A 19,906-nucleotide genomic window follows, 5' to 3' on the forward strand; every position below is an offset into this window, starting at 1 on the left:
TGACGTGCCGACAGAAAAATACGCTTCGCATGGCTTGGCCTTTGATAGATAGTAGAGCCACAGTATACATACAGTAAGGAAACTCGGCTAGAACCCTGGCGCAAAAAACCGCCATCTTGTTAGGAAGTTCCGCATTGTAATAGTATTGATGGGAGGTTCGGATCACTTTACTGATCCGGATCAATTGATCTCGTTCACTGCCGCGAGCCAATCAGAAGACCAGATTGGAACTTACTAAGGTCACGTGAAGTGTCTAGTATTTGCGTCATGTAAAAAGCATTGGTTAGATAGGCGTTTGATTGACAGTTTCCATTCTGTATCTATTCTGTAGTAGAGCATATCTATGGTCAACCATCTATTCTTGACTAGTGTGTAAGCAGTAGACTACTATCCTGATTTACTAGTTCATGATGGTAGTAGTGTGATGGAAATGGCGCTTCTTTTAGTCAACTATTCCCTATTTCCTATCTTCTAACTCTTCATGGTCCCAAAATTTTGAGCAGCCCCCAAACGCTGTGTAAAGATACGATAATATCAAGAATTAGTTCAAACATGGTCCCAAAATCTTGAGCAGCCCCCAAACGCTGTGTAAAGATACGATAATATCAAGAATTCGTTCAAAACTGCTTCCATCAGTTCATGATTTTTTCAGTTTGTGAGAGATACAGTAGTTCCATTCTCCAATTATTATTGAAGTCTGTGTTTTGACAGATGACACTAACTTACTGAATGTCTTCACTCACTAATAATTACATGCGATATCTTTGGATGTTAATTCCAATTCATTGAAGAAGACTGCTATTTATTTATAAACTATACAGCCATAGCCACCTCTAATACAGTATTAGAGATTGCTATGATAAAGCTCATGAGAGATGATTCAACCTATGATTATTGAATTGTGTGTCTCAGAAGATACGAATCCTGTTTGATTTTAAATTTCTATAACTAATCACAAAGAGCTCTTATTAAATATAATAGTACTTTATCATAATGACAATTACCTGTCCATACAAAACTGTCACTTAGAACAGTCTTGTCTGTATAATTTTCTGCATATTCATGCATAAATTTCTCGTCAGATCTGCCATCATTGAACATGATATTATTTCTAATTTGAATAAACTGTTACTCTCTGATTGTAATGTGTACATTTTGGCACTAATTTAGCACTTATCATCATATAGTTGACAGCTTGCATAGCTGATGACCTACTGTCTGAATTTTAGCGGATGTTCATATTCCGATGAATACATTAAGGCTATTTGCAACAGCTCGGACAACTTTTAATTTATTCCAAAAACAATTAAAACTATTTTTGTGGTTCATCATACTGTATTTGATGTATCATTAAATTGTTATGTTGCAACAGAGCAATATACTATTACTCAACACTCAACAAGAGGGGCCGGATTTGCCTCAACTTTGCTCTCTGTTAATACAGTAGCTAATCATTCTATATATTCTATCTTCAAAAAATATAGAAGTAGAATATCTATGTCCAAATAGAAGAGATCCAAAAGATATAGAATATATCTATAGTTGACAGACAATAATTGAAAGCGAAATTTCCCGTTTTTATTGCTCCATTTGTAGTTCTATGTTAACTTCATAAAAATGTAAATCTTCTTCTTCCTTATACTCTAAGGAATTGTTCAATGTCTCTCTCTCTCTCTCTTTGATACTGTTTTTTTAATCAATTTGAAATAGGGTATCGGATTATTCAAATTGAAATTTATTGACCCACATTCAGCATCAAACTATCGTGCAAAAAATTCTAGTCTTGTAGAAGGGAACGATATACCTCAACAATATTTTCGATAAACCGCCGTCTTTCAAATTTGACATACAGTAAGTCAAATTGAAAGAATAGTCAAGCTGACAGTCCCCTGCGATAGTGCGAGAGTAGATAGGCAAATGAACAAGGTATCAGTAATTTATTCAAGTAGCTAAATTAATACAGTAAGTTAAACTCAGTAGTTATCCATTCAAGCTAGCACACGCCTTCTCGGAAGGCTCAATTAATTTTTCCATCATGCAGTTTCTTGGATATTTGCTGATTCTTCTAGCACAGGAGTCTGCATTTGCCAAGCGAGCTTACATATTGGATAACGTTATTGACAATACAGTCTCACAAACTGTGAAAAGTCAGGGAAGACTGCATCAGTTGAGAAGTCAACAGCGATTGTTTGGAATGGAGTATATTTATGGTAAGTAGATCACTTGTTTTTAACCTTACTAAAGGGATGTAGCATCAGTAGGGCAATATTACTTCAGATCCAGATAAAAAATATCATTGTTGACCAATTTTTATTTCGAAGTGTAAAAAATAACAGTTAACAATATTGCTCCTCTTAAAGAAAATCCATCATTTTTCAAGCCATTATTCTTAAAAAATATTGTTTTAAATTGAAAAATCACTCAAGTTACTTATTTGTTTCTCTTATTCTATAAGCATAAAGTACTCTCTTGAAGTTTGAACTTGAAATACAGAAGAAAACACGAATTTGAAGCTCTAACAGGTCCTATTGTGTTCAATATAATGAATATTATAAAACCACCTGCATTATTTTCTTTGAATTTGAGACGTTTTTTAAATAAAATTAGAAGTATCTATCTGCGTTCTATTTATGAAGGATTAAAATTGCAGAATAGGTCTATTCTTTTGAAGTATTAGTTGCTTTCTACTTCTGAACTTGAGTGGATATCATCAAATAGATTGTACCTAGTTTTCACCATGTCAGTGGACTAGAATTTATGTGAACATATTGAGAAAAATATTTTGTGTACTATCTTCATCTACTAGTATCTACCTGACCAGCTAACTCCAATCCCGGCCGAAATTAGATAGCTTATAATCCCGGGATATATATATCTCGGCGGGATAATTTGTAACCAATAGCTTTTGTGTGCCAATTTCCCCTTGTCTACCGTTACTATGTTAATACTACGTATTAACCTATGATGAATTGTTTCTCATTAGGTTTTTCTTTGTCCTCCTGTGGAATAGCTGACCATTATTACTAAAATATAAAATTTCATAGTACATAGTGTTGTAATCACGGAGTCGCCATTTTTAATAAACTCTTCAACTACGAACGCACGATGTTGTCCCGACCAAGCCATTGCTCACTAAAACTGCATGTCATGGCACGTCTAATGACACTATCCCCACCCTTCTGCTCCTTCTATTCTTCGTGCAACGCCCTTCCAAAACCGGAAAGTTCAATATGGCTCACCCTGTACGTACAAAGATTCAAAATTCAATATATTATATTGTTAAAAATTTGACATAATATACAAAATATAACAATATAGGTCTAGTAATACATAAAATAAAAAAAATCCTCAAGTCTTAATGATTTAAAATACAAGTCGATGGTGGCAACCCACTGGGAATCCTGTGTATAAACTAAAAGATTACCTTTCAGTGAGATCTGGAAAAGTGAGTACTGTAGATAAAATTTGTACTGTACATTTTTTGTGACGAAATTCGCCACTAATCAGCTTCAATGTGTGGCTAGACTATTTCACGTCGCTCTACGACGAGATAAGCATGACCTGTCGTCTAGAACTACTGTAATGTTGAACGACAATAAAATTGCATTTATTTATAGACTACATCACGTCGTTCTACGACGAGATGAGCATGACCTGTCGTTGTCTAGAACTATTGTAATGTTGAACTACAATAAAAGTATATTATTGTTTATAGACTACTTCACGTCGTTCTACGACAAGATGAGCATGGCCTGTCGTCTAGAACTACCTATTTTAATGTTGAACGACAATAAAAGTATATCTGTTTATAGACTACTTCACGTCGTTTTACAACGAGATGAGCAGTTACGTGACAGAAGGCGTGATCGGGGAGACACTGGAAGGGATGATCGAGAACTTCGCCCTGCCAGAGGGTGTGAAGGAGGGCGACCTGAGCGAACTGCCCGACTACACCAAGAGCAGCCTCTGCATGATCTGCGACATGGGCATGAGCAATCTGCTGTCGGCCTACTACTACGGCCTGCCTGGCAGCTTCATTGAGCAGATGGCCATCTCCACCTGCAAACTGTTCCGGCTGCAGACGCCCAGCGTGTGTGAGGGGCTCATTCATCTCAACATGGTCAGTAATTCCCAAAACTCAGCGTTGTTGTTACTTGTTAAGTTGGTTGTTGAGTGTCAATACACAGTGAAGCTCCAAAACTAGAGTGTATTCAGATTCAGATTCCTTTATTCATGTGTTTAACAAAACAAAATTCAACTTACGTTCTTGAGAATTTCTCTGTCGCTGATAGCTGGGAGGAAGAGTGGATGGATAGAGCGCCTCTCAGCGATAGTCTGAGGTATTCTGTTGGGAGGAGTGTGGCTGGGTTTGATCTGCCAAGGCGAACATGGACAGCACTCAACAGGATTAGAACTGGGCACGGAAGATGTAGAGCATCTCTTAGTGACTGGGGTAGATTGCCCTCCCCTGATTGTGATTGTGGAGAGGCTAGACAAACAATGAATCATATCATCCGGCATTGTGCTATTCGAGCCTATAAGGGCGGTTCAGATGATTTGATAGCAGCTTCTCCACAAGCAATAGCCTACATAACCAACCTGGACATTCAAGTTTGACTTGATTATTTCCTATTTCCTTGTGCATATATACACTTTTCTTTGTCATATATTTTTGTTTGAACCTAGATAGATGGTTTTAGTTTGTTTTATATATTTTTTTTTCAAACTGACAAAGGTCAAAGACCTGCATATTTTTGTGAATTCATGTGTGTGTATGTGTGTGTCTATGTGTTTGCCATACGCTAATAATAATAACTTACGTTCTAGTGTTAAAAGTAAATACCAATAGCACTAAAATAACATGGTGAATCATATTAAACTAAAGAGTTCTACAATATCTACAAATTCGACATTATGTATTGATTGATTGAGTACTTTATTTATGTAGATTACAATATATACTGGCTTATACACTTATATACAATAGCTTAAAATACAGCAAAATTATAGATGTATTTACATAATATAGACTAAGAAAATAATATTATTGAACTGTATATGATATGAAAAAGCAATTTGTAATATAATAACTATAGATAATTATATTGTTATACATCTACATAAATTAGCGGAGTTTTGGACATATCAATGTCCATTCTTCGAAAAGAATATTAAAAATATCCTTCAAAAACTCTCTACCAAATGTATCAGAGAAGGTAGAATGTTGAAAAATAATACGTGTATTCAAATGTGACAGAACATTGTTGTGGAGCGGCGAAAGTAGGGTTGAATAATGTAGCTGAGGCATTATTTAGATACATGCATTATTTGAACACTCTCAGCTACATTTTCTGATGCACTCTGTCTTCGCTGCTCTACTATGTTTCGACCCTATGAAAGAGGTTTGCGAATTTGTCACGTCAATAACTAGTTGTTCAAGTCTCATGTATAAAAACGTTATGTATATAACATCACCAACAAACAAGTGCAATTTTATTTTAATCAAGTTAATGCTATTTGAGAAACGGCTTTTGTTAGATGTCACTTTCTAAATTTATCACAACTTTTCTATTAGAGATCGTTATATAATTATTTATATCTAGAATCTGGAATCTTTAATCTTTTACGTTCCATAGTTTTTGTTCTGATTGATCCATAGTTTTGTAAATCTATTCGACTGTACGTACTGGAACAAAAATGTATCTATTCCTCTGTTCAATTTGTCAATAATTGATTCCTTATAGTTTAATGATAATAAATTAATTTGCCAATGTTTACTATTGCAGGAAGTGATTCTCCATATAGCAGACCGAATGGGAAATATGACTTCGAAGCAATTCTGTGGTACAATTCTGGAAAGTCTAGAATGCTACGGACCCGATCCAATCGTCAACTGGGAAGTTGATTTGTCATTTGTTGGAGACAAACCAAAAATGTCCAAAATGTCTATGCTGAGAGACAACAGTATTGTGAGTATTCTAAACAAACCTTACTTTTTATCATTTTGTGTGAGATCAGTGAAAATATAGGCCTGGATTTTCACTAATGCCGATTTATAAGAAAATTTTACATAAATCCAATCATTCCAAGTGTTCAAAAAGCATAGTATGCAATTGGAACGTTGGCATCCATTTTTTTAAATATTCACTATTAACTGCGTTCCGGAAATTTTTAATTTGATAGTAGTCTACTTCTCATGTGAATTTGACAAAAAATATCTCAAGTAGCTGGACATCAATAAAATATTCGTATTTAATGTAAACAAACAACTCAAATCAAGATAGAGTTCGTGATGTAGGCCTAACGCTCTGCCTTCTTACGATGTTACTGAACATTATTTTTCAGGATGAAAACTGTTTTGCGACTACACTGATATTGGATGGTGACGAATCCATGTTCTTAACTTTTGACTAAACAGATACATAAAACTTAAAACTGTATTTGTGGTACAAATACAAATAATTCCATCAAAATACTAAATTAATATTACCAGTTTTCACAGTACATCAGATAAAATAACTATTGATCTGATTGATAGTGTAATTTAAGATATATTAAATATAACCATAGAGAAACAATAGCGTAAGTAGATATCCCATGGTATAGGGAGTTTATGTCGTAACTTTTACTGTTATCCCAAGCCGATAGTCCACGTAGTTCTTTGCCTTGAAGATGTGTGACACTGGTAGTCTCTCATATGGTGCCGTTCATACACGCTCACCCCAACAAAACAGTGAAAATCGACAATAATCAACAGTAATCGGCTTGAGATAACAGTAAAATTTACGACATAAACTCCCTATACCATGGGATATCTACTTAAGCTATTGTTTCTCTATGATATAACTGAATCGAGGTGTTTCAGGACAGTGGCGGGGATGGCGGTAGTATTACCCAAGTGGTGCAGATCACCGACCTTCACTACGACCCTCTGTTCCGGGTGGGTGGCGTGGCGGGGTGCGACGAGCCGCTCTGCTGCCGCGACTACCAGGGCGAGGCCGAGCGACCAGAGCAGGCGGCCGGTCGTTGGGGTGACTACCGCTACTGCGACATTCCCTGGTACGTCGTCGAGAACGCCATCACCAACATAGCGTCCCAGCACAAGGTCGGTCATTGCAACCTGCCAGTAATCGAATACCACCAGGAAAGGTCAAAACTGTAGTTGAAAATCCTTATAATTACAGGAACCGACAAAATTCGTGAGTGGTTACCTGATATTAGAATGGAGAAAAATTTCCAGCAAACATGGGTCTTAAATTCAAATTTCGTGAATGGTTTCTTGATATTATAATGAAGAAAAGAGTTCCAGTAATTGGTCGTAAATTGCATACTCCTTGAGTAGTTTATTGATATTAATTTGATGATGAATGAAGAAGGGAGTTCTAGTAGAGATGAATCTTAAAATGTAAGCTTCGTGAGTGTTTCCTGATATTGGAAACAAGTTCCAGTAAACATTGTCCTAGAAATGTTTTGTAAAGCTGGGTTTACACCAAAGTTATTAACAAAATATTAATAACTTAATCCTTATAGATTCCATTAGATTGAACGGAACTTGACAAAAACATATGTTCATCATGTGTATGATACGTTATGTTCAATCTAATTGAATCTAAGGATCAATTATCCTTAATTCTTGAAGGATAATTGAATCTAAGGATTAAGTTATTAACATTTTGTTAATAACTTTGGTGTAATCGCAGCTTTACCGAGATAATAATGGGAGAAGATTGCACATATTTCTTAAAATGAGCCATGTTTACTGGAATGTTTCTTCATTTTGATGTTTTTCTGTTTAAATTCAGAAACACTCTGTTTAATAACGATTTTTGAGAAACTAATGTCAATTACGAAAACCTTCTAGCACATTAAAGATTTGTTTTACTAACTTCCAGGAAGCAAAATATATCTACATGACTGGTGATATAATCCCGCACAATGTGTGGAGCACAACTAAGGAGGACAACATCAAGAGTATCCAGTTCAGCGGAAGCAGATTCCAAGAGATACTCGGAGGAAAGGTGTACCCCATTCTTGGAAACCATGAACCACATCCTGCTAATGTGTGAGCTATATAAATTCTACAATAGCAATTGAAAAATCATTACAATAACAAATATGAAAATGTCGCTAGAATACAAGATGCTATGAAATATTCATGGCTATTTGATGCTCTCTAATCTATTAAATAACAAAGTACCTGCTACCTATTTCAAAAACTCTGCATTGCACTTCATAGATTGATTGATATTTATTGTCTTCATAATGAATTAATTAGTAATTTAAATGGTATTCCGAATAATAATAGTTCATATAATGTATATTACATTGTTGAACTACTTCTGTACCTTGTGAGCATGCCAATTGTCTTGTCCACAAATCAAACAATGTTAGAAATTATAATGAATCTTACACAACTAAATAATACTAACGGGTTTTATAATATTTGGCTGTATTCTACTCTATTTATTCCTTATGTATGCACTTTCAGTTTGGGTTATTCACACTTATCAATAATTGGATAATGTAGACAATATTTTTATGAATACTGTGATAATCCCAGTTTGATACTGTAATACATTATGAGTAATAAGATTTTATGAGTATAGATAACAATTTTAAACTGTATCAAACAATGAAGTACAGTAGGTATTTGTTGAGTACAACAATGAGTAATGCATTTGTTGATCTATTAGTCCAGTCAATATAGACATAAAAAAGAGGGTGTGCTTGCAATTTATATTGTAGCTCTGGTTTTTTAATATATTATTTGGGTACATAAGAGAAGTCCAGAACCAATTTCTTCATGCAAAATTCCCTTGTGCTAGATACAGGAGACAATTTTTTTCCTCTATCTGGCTGTATCCTATTCAACTAATTTATCAATGTATGGACTTGCAGTTATTCACTCTATCAATTGATTTAGAGTATGATTGATTTAAGTATCCAATCAATTAGAGTATCAAACTATGAAGTATTCATACAAATGTATATATATATATATATATATATATATATATATATATATATATATATATATATATATATATAAAAGCGAAATGGCACTCACTCACTCGCAGAACTAAAAATCTACCGGACCAAAAACGTATGTTCAGTTGGCCCTTTAGAGGCGCACTAAGAAATCTTTTGGCGATATTTTAACTCTAAGGGTGGTTTTTAAGGGTTTAAAGTTTGTCTTTTAGCATGTATATTCTTCTTATTCCAATATCTTGAAATGTCCATACCATATGTTGATATAGAACTATAATCTAGAGAGAGTACCTCTTCGAAACAGTTGTTCTGGTAACTAAATTAAAAATTTTGTCAGGTTGGCATTAAGTTGAGTTGACTTTGTTAGGTTGGCACCAAGTTGAAGATTGAAATGCATTTATCCAGGACCTCCTAAATACGGTACCAATTTATCCAGTACCTCCTAAATACCAATTTATTCAGTACATCCTAAATACCTATTTAGGAGGTCCTGATTTATCGTGGAAAAATTGATTGGGTACTGCTACTTCAATCAGAGCTATTCCTGGGAATATTATATTACAATTTGGTACTAGCCGTCAGGCTCGCTTCGCTCGCCATATCCGTTTAGCCAGACGTTTAGTCTGGACCCCCGACTGGATCGTCCTAACATATGATAAAAATATGACATAACATTTCAAATTTGGTAGGTGTGTTCAGTTGGCTCTTTAGAGGCGCAATAAGAACGGATTTGGTAAAATTTCCAAAGATACGCCCAAAATCTGCGTTTTTTTTAGCGTTTTCTCAGCTTTATAGAGAACACATAAACAGAAAATGTTCAAATTTACTACAGAAGCTCAGCTGGGGTGCAATAATGTTGTGTTAGAAGGAATTTGAAATAACGCCAAAGATACGCCCAAAATAGCGTTTTCTCAGCTTTTCTGCGTTTCATCACCTTTTTCAATAATTGATGGAAATATATATTAAAAAAATTCAGTACACAGGTTTAGCTGAGGTGGAAGAATTTTGTTCGCCAAAGATACGCCGATATAGTAACAGGTGTTTTTCGAGATCAAATTGACATAATACGTTCAAATTCGGTACAGAGGTTCCGCTGAGGTCCACATTCAGGCGAGCGAAGCGAGCCCGCTGATCTCATTTTTGAACGATCCAGTCGGAGGTCCAGGGGGCGGAGCCCCCTGGCTAGACGGATATGGCGAGCGTAGCGAGCCTGACGGCTAGTATTGTATATCATTTTAAATTCAGTGTGATCACGGTATGTCTTTGAATGATTGATTATGTCATTATGAACAGTTACAATTCAAGTTTCCTTAAACAATAATGTAGGTTTTCAAAACTAGTGACAACTTAATGTTAATGAAATAAATGAAACATGAAAACTATAAAAAATCCAATGGATTCACTCATTTTAACTATTTGACAACAGATTGGCTCTACCTCCTATTGAGAACGGAACCCCATGATGGTTATTTGTAGGATTATCATTTATAACGTCCACTTTAGTGAACACTCCACTTCAGTGAATATAAAACAATTTTCTTGTTGTCAACAGATTTTCTCTTCCTCCTATCACAAAAGAAAACTCATGTGGATTATTTGTAGGAATATTACCTATCTGCAATGTCCAGTGAATATCAAATGATAATTTGTTGTGAACATATTTGCTGCTACTTCTATTGAGGAAGAAAACTCATGATGATTATTTGAGGAATATTGTTTATAATGTCAAATCTAGTGAATATAAAATAATTTTCTTGTTGTCAACATGTTTGCTGCTCTTTCTATTGAAAAAGAAAACTTTTGATGTTTATTTGTTGGAATGTTATTAATAATGTTAACTTTAGAATTTATTGTTGTCAACAGATTTGCTCCACCCTACATTGAGAAAGAAAACTCGACAGAGTGGCTGTACGAAGCATTCTTCGAAGCGTGGGGAAGCAACTTACCACCCGATGCTCGAGAGACGTTCCTCAAAGGCGGCTATTACACTGTCAGCCCCGAGCCCGGATTCCGGATAATTGCTCTCAACAACATGTTCGCTTACACCTACAATTGGTGCGTATTTTCACAACACTTCAAATTTATTTATTCATTTATTCATTCATAAATGGAGACAACGGGGTCACCCCAAATCTGTCTCCTTTACATATTTGTACAATACAATATTGAAATTAAAAAAAGGAAAAAATAGTTATAATTTTATTGATAATAATAAGAAAAATATTAATAGGAAATTAATGTATAAAAATACAATTATATAATACAAAAATACAATTGTATAATGTACAAATTGAAATAATGGAGAGATTGATGCCTGCTATGGATCATTTGCTAGATTGAAAGCTGTATTCATAGATGTTGTAGAATCAAGTGTATTAAATAATTATTTTCTATTCAGTCGATAAATAAATGTACGTTGTGTGATAGATTATAAATGAATATTTATTGAATTAAGAGTTTATCAGAGATTGACAATGGTGTAATAACCGAAACCGGTCTTTCTAAGTATCAATAAATCTGTGGTTTTTGACAATTTCTTAGTATTTTTCATTCAGTATTAATGAATATTCTGTAATTTACCAGTTGCACAAGAGCCTGTAAAATAAATACTACTGTAAAATAAATAATTATTCTCTATTTAGTCGATAAATAAATGTACTTTGTGTGAGACATTATTAATTAATATTTTATAATGGCCTAGTTGTACAAGAGCCTGTTGAATTTTAATCATGATTAAATGCTACGACAACCAATCAGAGAAGCCTTTTTTGAAAAGAAGGCTTCTGTGATTGGTTCTCGTGGCATCTAATCAGAGTTAAAATTCAACAGGATTTTGTGCAAGTGAGTGATCAAGTTATTATGTAATCATTTTTATGTAAGGTCTATAAACAATATTCGGAATCGTTTAACAAGGGTATCTATCCTGTGGACTCCTTGGGGATAAACTAACACTGAGACTAGTTAGCGTCGCTTTGTCGCACAATGATCGACGAACAATGACGAATGTATTTTCCATTCCAACTTCATGATATACCTTAATTCTCAACGCATAGTTCTCAAACACACTGCACACAGGGACAATAGTAACTTTCAGTAGCTGCGGCGGGAACGCGGAATTGAAAATATTATGTACATTTGAGTTCCGTACACAATCATAGTGTGTACGCTGCTCAAGGAACTGATAGGAACTAAGTAAGGCTGAGGAATGACAATAACTTCTGTGTTGTAGTAAAGGTAGTGTTTTGGTAGATATTATTTTATTTCATTTCATTTCATTTTTCATTTCATTTTTTTCATCCCACTGACCACCTATGAAAGGGGTATAAGGATTTGTCAATTATAATCTAAGTCGTCAATCTTTGTATTCTATAATGCAAAAAGAATTCCTCACTGGAATAAGGTCAAACCTGCAACAACTCCTCCCTCACCTTAATTCTGAACTTTTCACCTGTAAGAGCTTTTATGCGTGTTGGCAATGAATTATAAAGCCGAATTCCTGCACTCTTTACCCCCCTCTCATACATACCAGTTCGATGAATGTCGTCTCTGAGGTTTTGTCTATATCTGGTATTGTATGAGTGGAACAACTCTCCTGTATTGAACCTATCTTTATTCTTATCAATAAAACAAAGAGCCTTTAAAATATATACACCTGGTAGTGGGAGAATTGAATGAAACTACTTAAATTTATTACTACCACTTGAACTTTTAGTAGGTACTCATTTTCTACATTTTATATTAACTTAGGCCTATTCCAATTAATTTATGTTTTCCTACTGAATTGACGACAGGTGGATGATAATGGACCCTGTTGATCCAGCCAGTGAGCTTGAATGGTTCGCCAGCACCCTCCACGAAGCAGAGTCAAGTAATGAGAAAGTGCACATACTGGCCCACATTCCTCCTGGAACACCGGACCAACTCAAGATATGGAGCCGAGAATATGCAAGAATAATTCATAGGTAGGATTGAATTGAATTGAATTGAAAAAAATCGTTATTCATAAACATGTACAGGTACATTAGGAACAGCGTCAATATACAAACAACATAAACATAAATGTAGTAGTAGAGTAAAAAGTAGTAAGTCTTAAACCTCCTATAAACAAAAATCGATAATCACAAACCCACAGTGCGATCTGCAAACTCCTGCAGGGAGTACAGACACAATGATATTAAAAACTCCTTGAGCTTTATACTTAATTTTTTCATGTTCTCTATTGCCTGTAATTCTAAAGGCAGCATTGTGAAGCATTTCCTTCCCATGTAGTGCGTCTTTTTCTTAAAAAATTCTAACCTATGTCTTTCCGTTATCCTCCCAAATCGTATTGTAGCTATGAGTCTCATTCCGTAGTTCTTCTACAGGGTAATTCGAGGAGTTTTGTTTAGGATATTGTTCAAAATCTGATAAGTTTACTTCATTTATGTGAATTTAAAAATAGAAATATTTTTGAAAAATGATATTACCTTTGTAGTTAACATTCGATAACGCAAGTCTCTCTCAAGATTCAAAACAAATTTTACTCTCTTCAAATCAAAATAGTATGAAATTGTAATTTTTACATAACACAAAATGTAACTAAATATCCACCGTACTTAATTACAAGATTGCACAAACAAAAGCAGTCTATCGTTGACATCAGTCTGTCAACAATAACGAGAAAATACAAACCAACACCCTAGATTCATTTGTGGTCTACAGGAGTCGCACGCAATAATTAGATACCATTATAACACTTTTTTTCTATGTATTTCACACGAAATGAAGTCAAATATTTAAGTAAATAATCAAAATCTATTACTTACTGACTGTAGTACTTTCGACCGTCTCGCGATCATTTTCAACAGTGTTAAAAATGACTGTTGAAAATGATCGCGAGACGGTCGAAAGTACTACAGTCATTGAGTAAGAGATTTTGATTATTCACTTAGATATTTGACTGCATGTCGTGTGAAATACATAGAAAAAAGTGAGTTAATACATCGCAACTCGGAATGGATCAAGAAACCATCACCTTTTATACCATTATCATTGAAATACCGACATTCAGTAAATTTCATCGAAGTAGTGAACGATTTATTTATATACAGACTGGAGTACTTTCGCGTTGTTTGAACCCATTTGAGTCAACAGAAACCCGTTCACCACGTCAAAGAAATCGACTGCAATTCGGTATCTAAATGACAAAATAGTGTATTATTAATACAGTTCGGAAATCGTTTATCACGTCAAGTAAATTGACTGCATATCAGTGTTTAATACATCGCAGTTCGGAATGGATCAAGTAATCATCATCTAGAATGTTTAAATCTTGGAACCCATTTTTTCAATAGAAACATGTTTTTTGGTTCTAGATTCGATCACATAATAACGGGCCAATTCAATGGGCACACCCATAAGGAGCAATTCAACGTGTATATGGAGAGTGAGAGTGGCCAACCTTCCAATGTTGCCTACAACGCCGGTAGTGTCACACCTTACGCCAACTCAAATCCCAATTATCGTGTTTACTCTGTCGAGTCATCTTCTTGGGTTGGTAGTACTGTCTTATCACTACCTACTTTCAACATTTTTTTTTGGAGAAAAATAATTCATTAGCTAGAAGATAGCTAATATCATCGAGAGATCAATTCATATCTTCTTGTGGAGGAAAAAATGCATTACTTAGAAGATACCTAGTTAAAATCATGCATAGTTTGGTTTATATTCTCTTGTGGAGAAAAATAATGCATTAGTTTGATTTATCAGACAGTTGTGTCTACCGGTATTTACACATTTTTGAAATTTTGTTCATTCAGACTGAAATATTTGCAATTTTGCCAACTGTTGAGTTATCGCAGTAATTACCAGCTCTATTTGAATTGATTTTGTTACCAATAAAGAAATGAATCAGTAACAGATGATGTTGAAGAGTTTTCAATACATTTTCAAAAATTCAATCATCATTCATGGGTTGATCTCCCAAAAAATTTTGTTTGTTGAATATCCAAAATCTTATCAGTGAAACTCAATTTAATCTTGAATGAAAAAGACTAAGAAATTGTCAAAAAACCACTGATTTATTGATAATTAGAAAGACCGGTTTCGGTAAACTGAGTTTATCAGAGATTGACAATGGTGTAATAACCGAAACCGGTCTTTCTAATTATCAATAAATCAGTGTTTTTTTGACAATTTCTTAGTCTTTTTCATTCAATATGAATAATTACCACAATATCAACTTCTCAACTACACAAAAAGCTCAATTTAATCTGCGAACTCATTTATAAATTTGAGATCAATTATTATTATCATCAGTTAGTAATATGTCTGAGGAACGTTATCAGTTATCAGTAAATAAATAGTAACTGATTTTCGTTAGATCGATCAATCGTAACTTTGAAGTAGTTCTATTCGTCTTGAATAAAATCAGTCCATTGATGTTAATATCAGTTATCCATAAATAGTAACTGATTTTCGTTAGATCGATCAATCGTAACTTTGAAGTAGTTCTATTCGTCTTGAATAAAATCAGTCCATTGATGTCTTTTTTGTAACTTACATTTTTTATAAAAACTGCATAGTACTATCCACGTTTTTCTATAAGATACTATTTCAAGTTTCCAACTCCGTATGTGTTTTGCCTTGATGCAATAGTCATCGAGTGATGTCAATTGAAAAACTTGAGTGTCAAGTCACTTGATAAGAGCTGTTATTGATAATTTTTGAAAAAGTTAACCAAAATTCAGAATTTATAAAACTTTTGGTTTGGAAAGAATTTTAAATATTAATCTACAGACATTAATAGTAGAAAAAGCTTATACCATAGAGAAACTATAGCGTAAGTAGATATCCCATGGTATAGGGCGTTTATGTCGCAACTTTTACTGTTATCTCAAGCAGATTACTGTTGATTATTGTCGAATTTTACTGTTTTGTTGGGGTGAGAGTGTGTGAACGGCACAATATGAGAGACTACCAGTGTCACACAGCTTCACGGGAAAGAATTACATGAACTAGCGGCTTGAGATAACAGTAAAAGTTGCGAGATAAACGCCCTATATCATGGGATATCTACTTGAGCTATTGTTTGTCTATGCTTATACTTACTATAAATTAGAAAATTAAGGGCACCTGAAAACAGGAATGATCCTTCATTGAATGTTTCAGTAATTGATACTTACTTTCATGGGTGAAAATTCTTGATAATAATGATTAATGTTTTCAGGAACTTCAAGATTATGAAACGTTTATCTACAACGTAACTGAAGCCAACTTGACTCCAGATAGCTCCCCTAGATGGTATCGTCTCTACTCTTTCAAAGAAGCATATGGAGTCAGTTCTATGAGGCCAGAAGATATCAGAGATCTAGTCTACCGAATGGCTAGCAACGACACGCTTATGAAAGAGTATAATAGGTACGATTCAAAGGAATACAAATGAGTTTGATCAAATAGGTAGTGTAGTTTACCAGGGTGGGACAGCAAGTGTCCGAGCGAGTTGCAGGCATTAGTTCTTATTCCGCTCTCTACACTTTTTCAGCTGGGACACACTGTGTCTCACTGGTGTCCCAGGGACACTAGCTGGGACAAACTGGTTTCACTGGTGTCCCGGAGCCCCTAGTGTAATGTATAAGCTGGATAAGAACTTGCTTAACAGCCTGATAAATTACGCTGAGACACCATTTGCATCTCACTGGTGTTCCAGCCTGGTGCTGTATTGGTGAAATATGTGTCAACTGTATTGAAATATTAAAAACCCAAAAATAACATCATTATCTTATTTGCTGATTATTGATAGCTGAATTGTAGGTTTCAACTTAACTGTGCTATGAAAGTACGATCATTAGAATAATAAAAAGTTTATAATTATCACTCATTCATTCGTATCCTTCACTGGTGATAAAAAATATAATTTAGCCTATATTCTGATGAGAGTTGATATGATTTTAGTATCTATATATAATCTCACAAAATACAATTAAAATTCTAGCTGTGATCAATCTCATTGATTTAAGTGAGAAATGATATTTCAAGAATTTTTGTTCCATAAACATGAGTTATCAAGAATTGTGCTCTAATAATGGAAATTTATTATTTGCAATAAACGTCTCTCTGCACGCTTGCAGAATTTTGCATTTAGGATAACACAGCTTAGCGAGTTTCAGACTTCGAGGACATCTGAAATTGGACTTGTTAGACGGATTTTATCTTATTTCAAGACTAATAAGGACTTGAGAATTTGAGATGTGTAAAGTGTTAATCAGTTAAAATAACTGACGACAACTGTGTTTATCAGAAATTGACTATGGTGTAATAACCGAAACCGGTCTTTCTAAGTATCAATAAATCTGTGGTTTTTGACAATTTCCTAGTCTTTTTCATTTAAGTTAGAATAACGCTTAATAATGAATAATGAACATGTTCATGAAAATAAATATAAATAAATAGTCAGCTATTCCTACAGAATTTTGTAATGTTATTATCAATTTCACATTGTATAGAATTTTTTGTATGAATATGATTTTTATTTGTGTAAGAAGAAAATAAATTCTTTATCTATCCATCTATGAATAAATAGAAAATTTTCGAAATTATTGTTTCAGGAATTTTATAAAAGCTGGAGATACTGGCTTGCAGAAAGAGTGTAACGAGCATTGCACGAGAACAAGATTATGTGAGATGGTAACCACTGTAAGTGGAGACTTCTCAGAATGTGAGCCATTGTTGAAAAATTTCAAAAAACCTAAATCGTGATATTTTCAATAAATACAAATAAAAATAACAATGGTGTTGATTGATTTAAAATCCAGTTGTTGAAACTTTGAAATTATCAATTCACAGTACTTTCTAATTTTTCTCCAATCGAACCATTTTCATGTGATGTGCAAAGGTGAAGAAATGGGGAGACTTTTGATATGTTGTTTTTTATCTATAGTGAGATTTACTCCAAACTTTCAGAATTCCTCATGAAGAACAGCAAAGGATTCGATTCAACCAAGAATGATAGTTAGAAGTAAATTTAACTATTGATGACCATTTGATAAGGATTCTTTTTTCAAATGCTGAAGAGCATGCTGAATTGGTCAACTGCCAATTTAATATAGGTACCCATTGATTTTTTTTTGGTGATGAGCATCAGTCTTTGATGAATCAAACTTTATTAGTCCACTAGCACCGCCTGGTCTTGGGCTCGAATCCCGCCATTGGAATGGAAGATCAGCTCATCAATTCACCCACACACTTTCCATTACTTCATACTTTTCTCCTTAGTCATGACCAGATATCTAGATTGACTGTGTCAGAAGACACTGTGTAGATGACTGTGTCATTGAGCTACCCACTCACAAGCAAAAAGCTCATGTATGCATCATCTGCAGATCATAACATTATTTTCAATCTAAGATATTATTGTATTCTTTGATTTATCATGTACCATTAACATGAAATATTGCGATCAACAAAAAATCTGGTGTGGCGCACTCACACAATTTTCCTTGCCGTTATGAAAATTTATCACCTGACGTTAGTGTTCACACGCATCAAATCATTCAAAGATCCAAGCCAGCTGGTGACAGGACAATGGAGACACGAAGTCTGCTATCTCTTCATAGTGAATGATTTAATAAAATCAACAGTTGCCAAACAGTTTGCAATTGAAAAAATAACATTTTCTCGAATTTCGAGCTTATTTTAAATGTTGGGTGAAAATGTTACTGAACATTAATTGTAGAGATGTTCATACTCAATCTTTTCCACTTGGAATTTTTTGTTTGAATTGTACGGTATCTAAAGCCTGATAATTGGGAATCCGAAATCAAACTTTGCATAGATGGGGCGGAGCTACTGGAATTTTTACAGATATGGGACTTGTGGCAGTTGATAGAGCTTATCAATGACTATTTTAGGTATAAATTTGATCAAAATCGTTGGAGCCGTTTTCGAGAAAATCCCGGAAAACCCTGTTTTTGACATCATTTTCGCCATTTTATCCACTATCTTGAATTGCATTAGATCGAAATTGTTCATGTCAGATCCTTATAGTGTAAGGACCTTAAGTTCAAAATTTCAAGTCATTCCGTTTATTGGGAGATGAGATATAGTGTACACAGACGCACATACATTCATACACACACACATACAGACCAATACCCGAAAACCACTTTTTTGGACTCAGGGGACCTTGAAACGTATAGAAATTTAGAAATTGGGGTACCTTAATTTTTTTTGGGAAGCAATACTTTCCTTACCTATGGTAATAGGACAAGGAAAGTAAAAATATGAATTTTATAAATTAATAAGATAGAGTAGTGGTTGAGGATTTGAAAGAAAGTTATTAATAATGCAATAGTTAATATATAGATAAACAATATTGTACCTTGAGAATTCAGAAATCTGAAACAAAATCAATCAAAGCTAATCAGATAAAATAAACCATTTACCATAGAGAATAAAAATACCATTCACTAAATCAAAGCTGAACTGATTATTTCACTCCAAATAAAGTGCTAACACACTTATCAGGGCTCATTGGTTTTCAAATGTTTTATTATTTTACCAAATTATTTTGATAACTAGGGTGTTAAGTTATGCAAGCTTCCTTGGTAAAAATGAGGATGTTTTGAGTCAAATTTTACTGAGCTAATCTTCCAGCATGCAACGACAAACTGGTTTTAGTTTCAGTTTGTCGCCAGTACATTCTGTCACAGTTCTGGACCGCATGAAGTCACAGCCATCTGTATTAAGATAGAATTGAATAAATATAATTATATCACAATATAAAAATTGTGAATTATAATCATTAAATATGTAATCATCAATTCTTTATAAGCATAAAAACCAATAATTCAATAAAATATGTCATTTTTATTTTTCAACCTTGAATTATTTTCTTCTCGAACATCAGCTGGTTTCATTCGAATTCCTCCCTATCATTTTA

The 19,906-nt window shown here is 34.1% G+C and overlaps 1 protein-coding gene across 1 annotated transcript; it reads left to right on the top strand.

Moving 5' to 3' along the window:
• Positions 1-1,706: 1,706 nt before the first annotated feature.
• On the top strand, positions 1,707-17,755 carry LOC111060754 (sphingomyelin phosphodiesterase-like). Its single transcript, XM_039444838.1, has 10 exons — positions 1,707-2,210; positions 3,813-4,120; positions 5,787-6,017; positions 6,857-7,105; positions 7,893-8,062; positions 10,852-11,043; positions 12,780-12,950; positions 14,343-14,520; positions 16,196-16,386; positions 17,574-17,755. The coding sequence occupies exons 1-10, from the start codon at positions 2,036-2,038 to the stop codon at positions 17,722-17,724; spliced, it is 2,016 nt and encodes a 671-aa protein (XP_039300772.1). The 5' UTR covers positions 1,707-2,035; the 3' UTR covers positions 17,725-17,755.
• The last annotated feature ends 2,151 nt before the right edge of the window (positions 17,756-19,906 follow it).

Source organism: Nilaparvata lugens, chromosome 1 (assembly GCF_014356525.2).
Source record: "Nilaparvata lugens isolate BPH chromosome 1, ASM1435652v1, whole genome shotgun sequence".
NCBI lineage: Eukaryota > Metazoa > Arthropoda > Insecta > Hemiptera > Delphacidae > Nilaparvata > Nilaparvata lugens.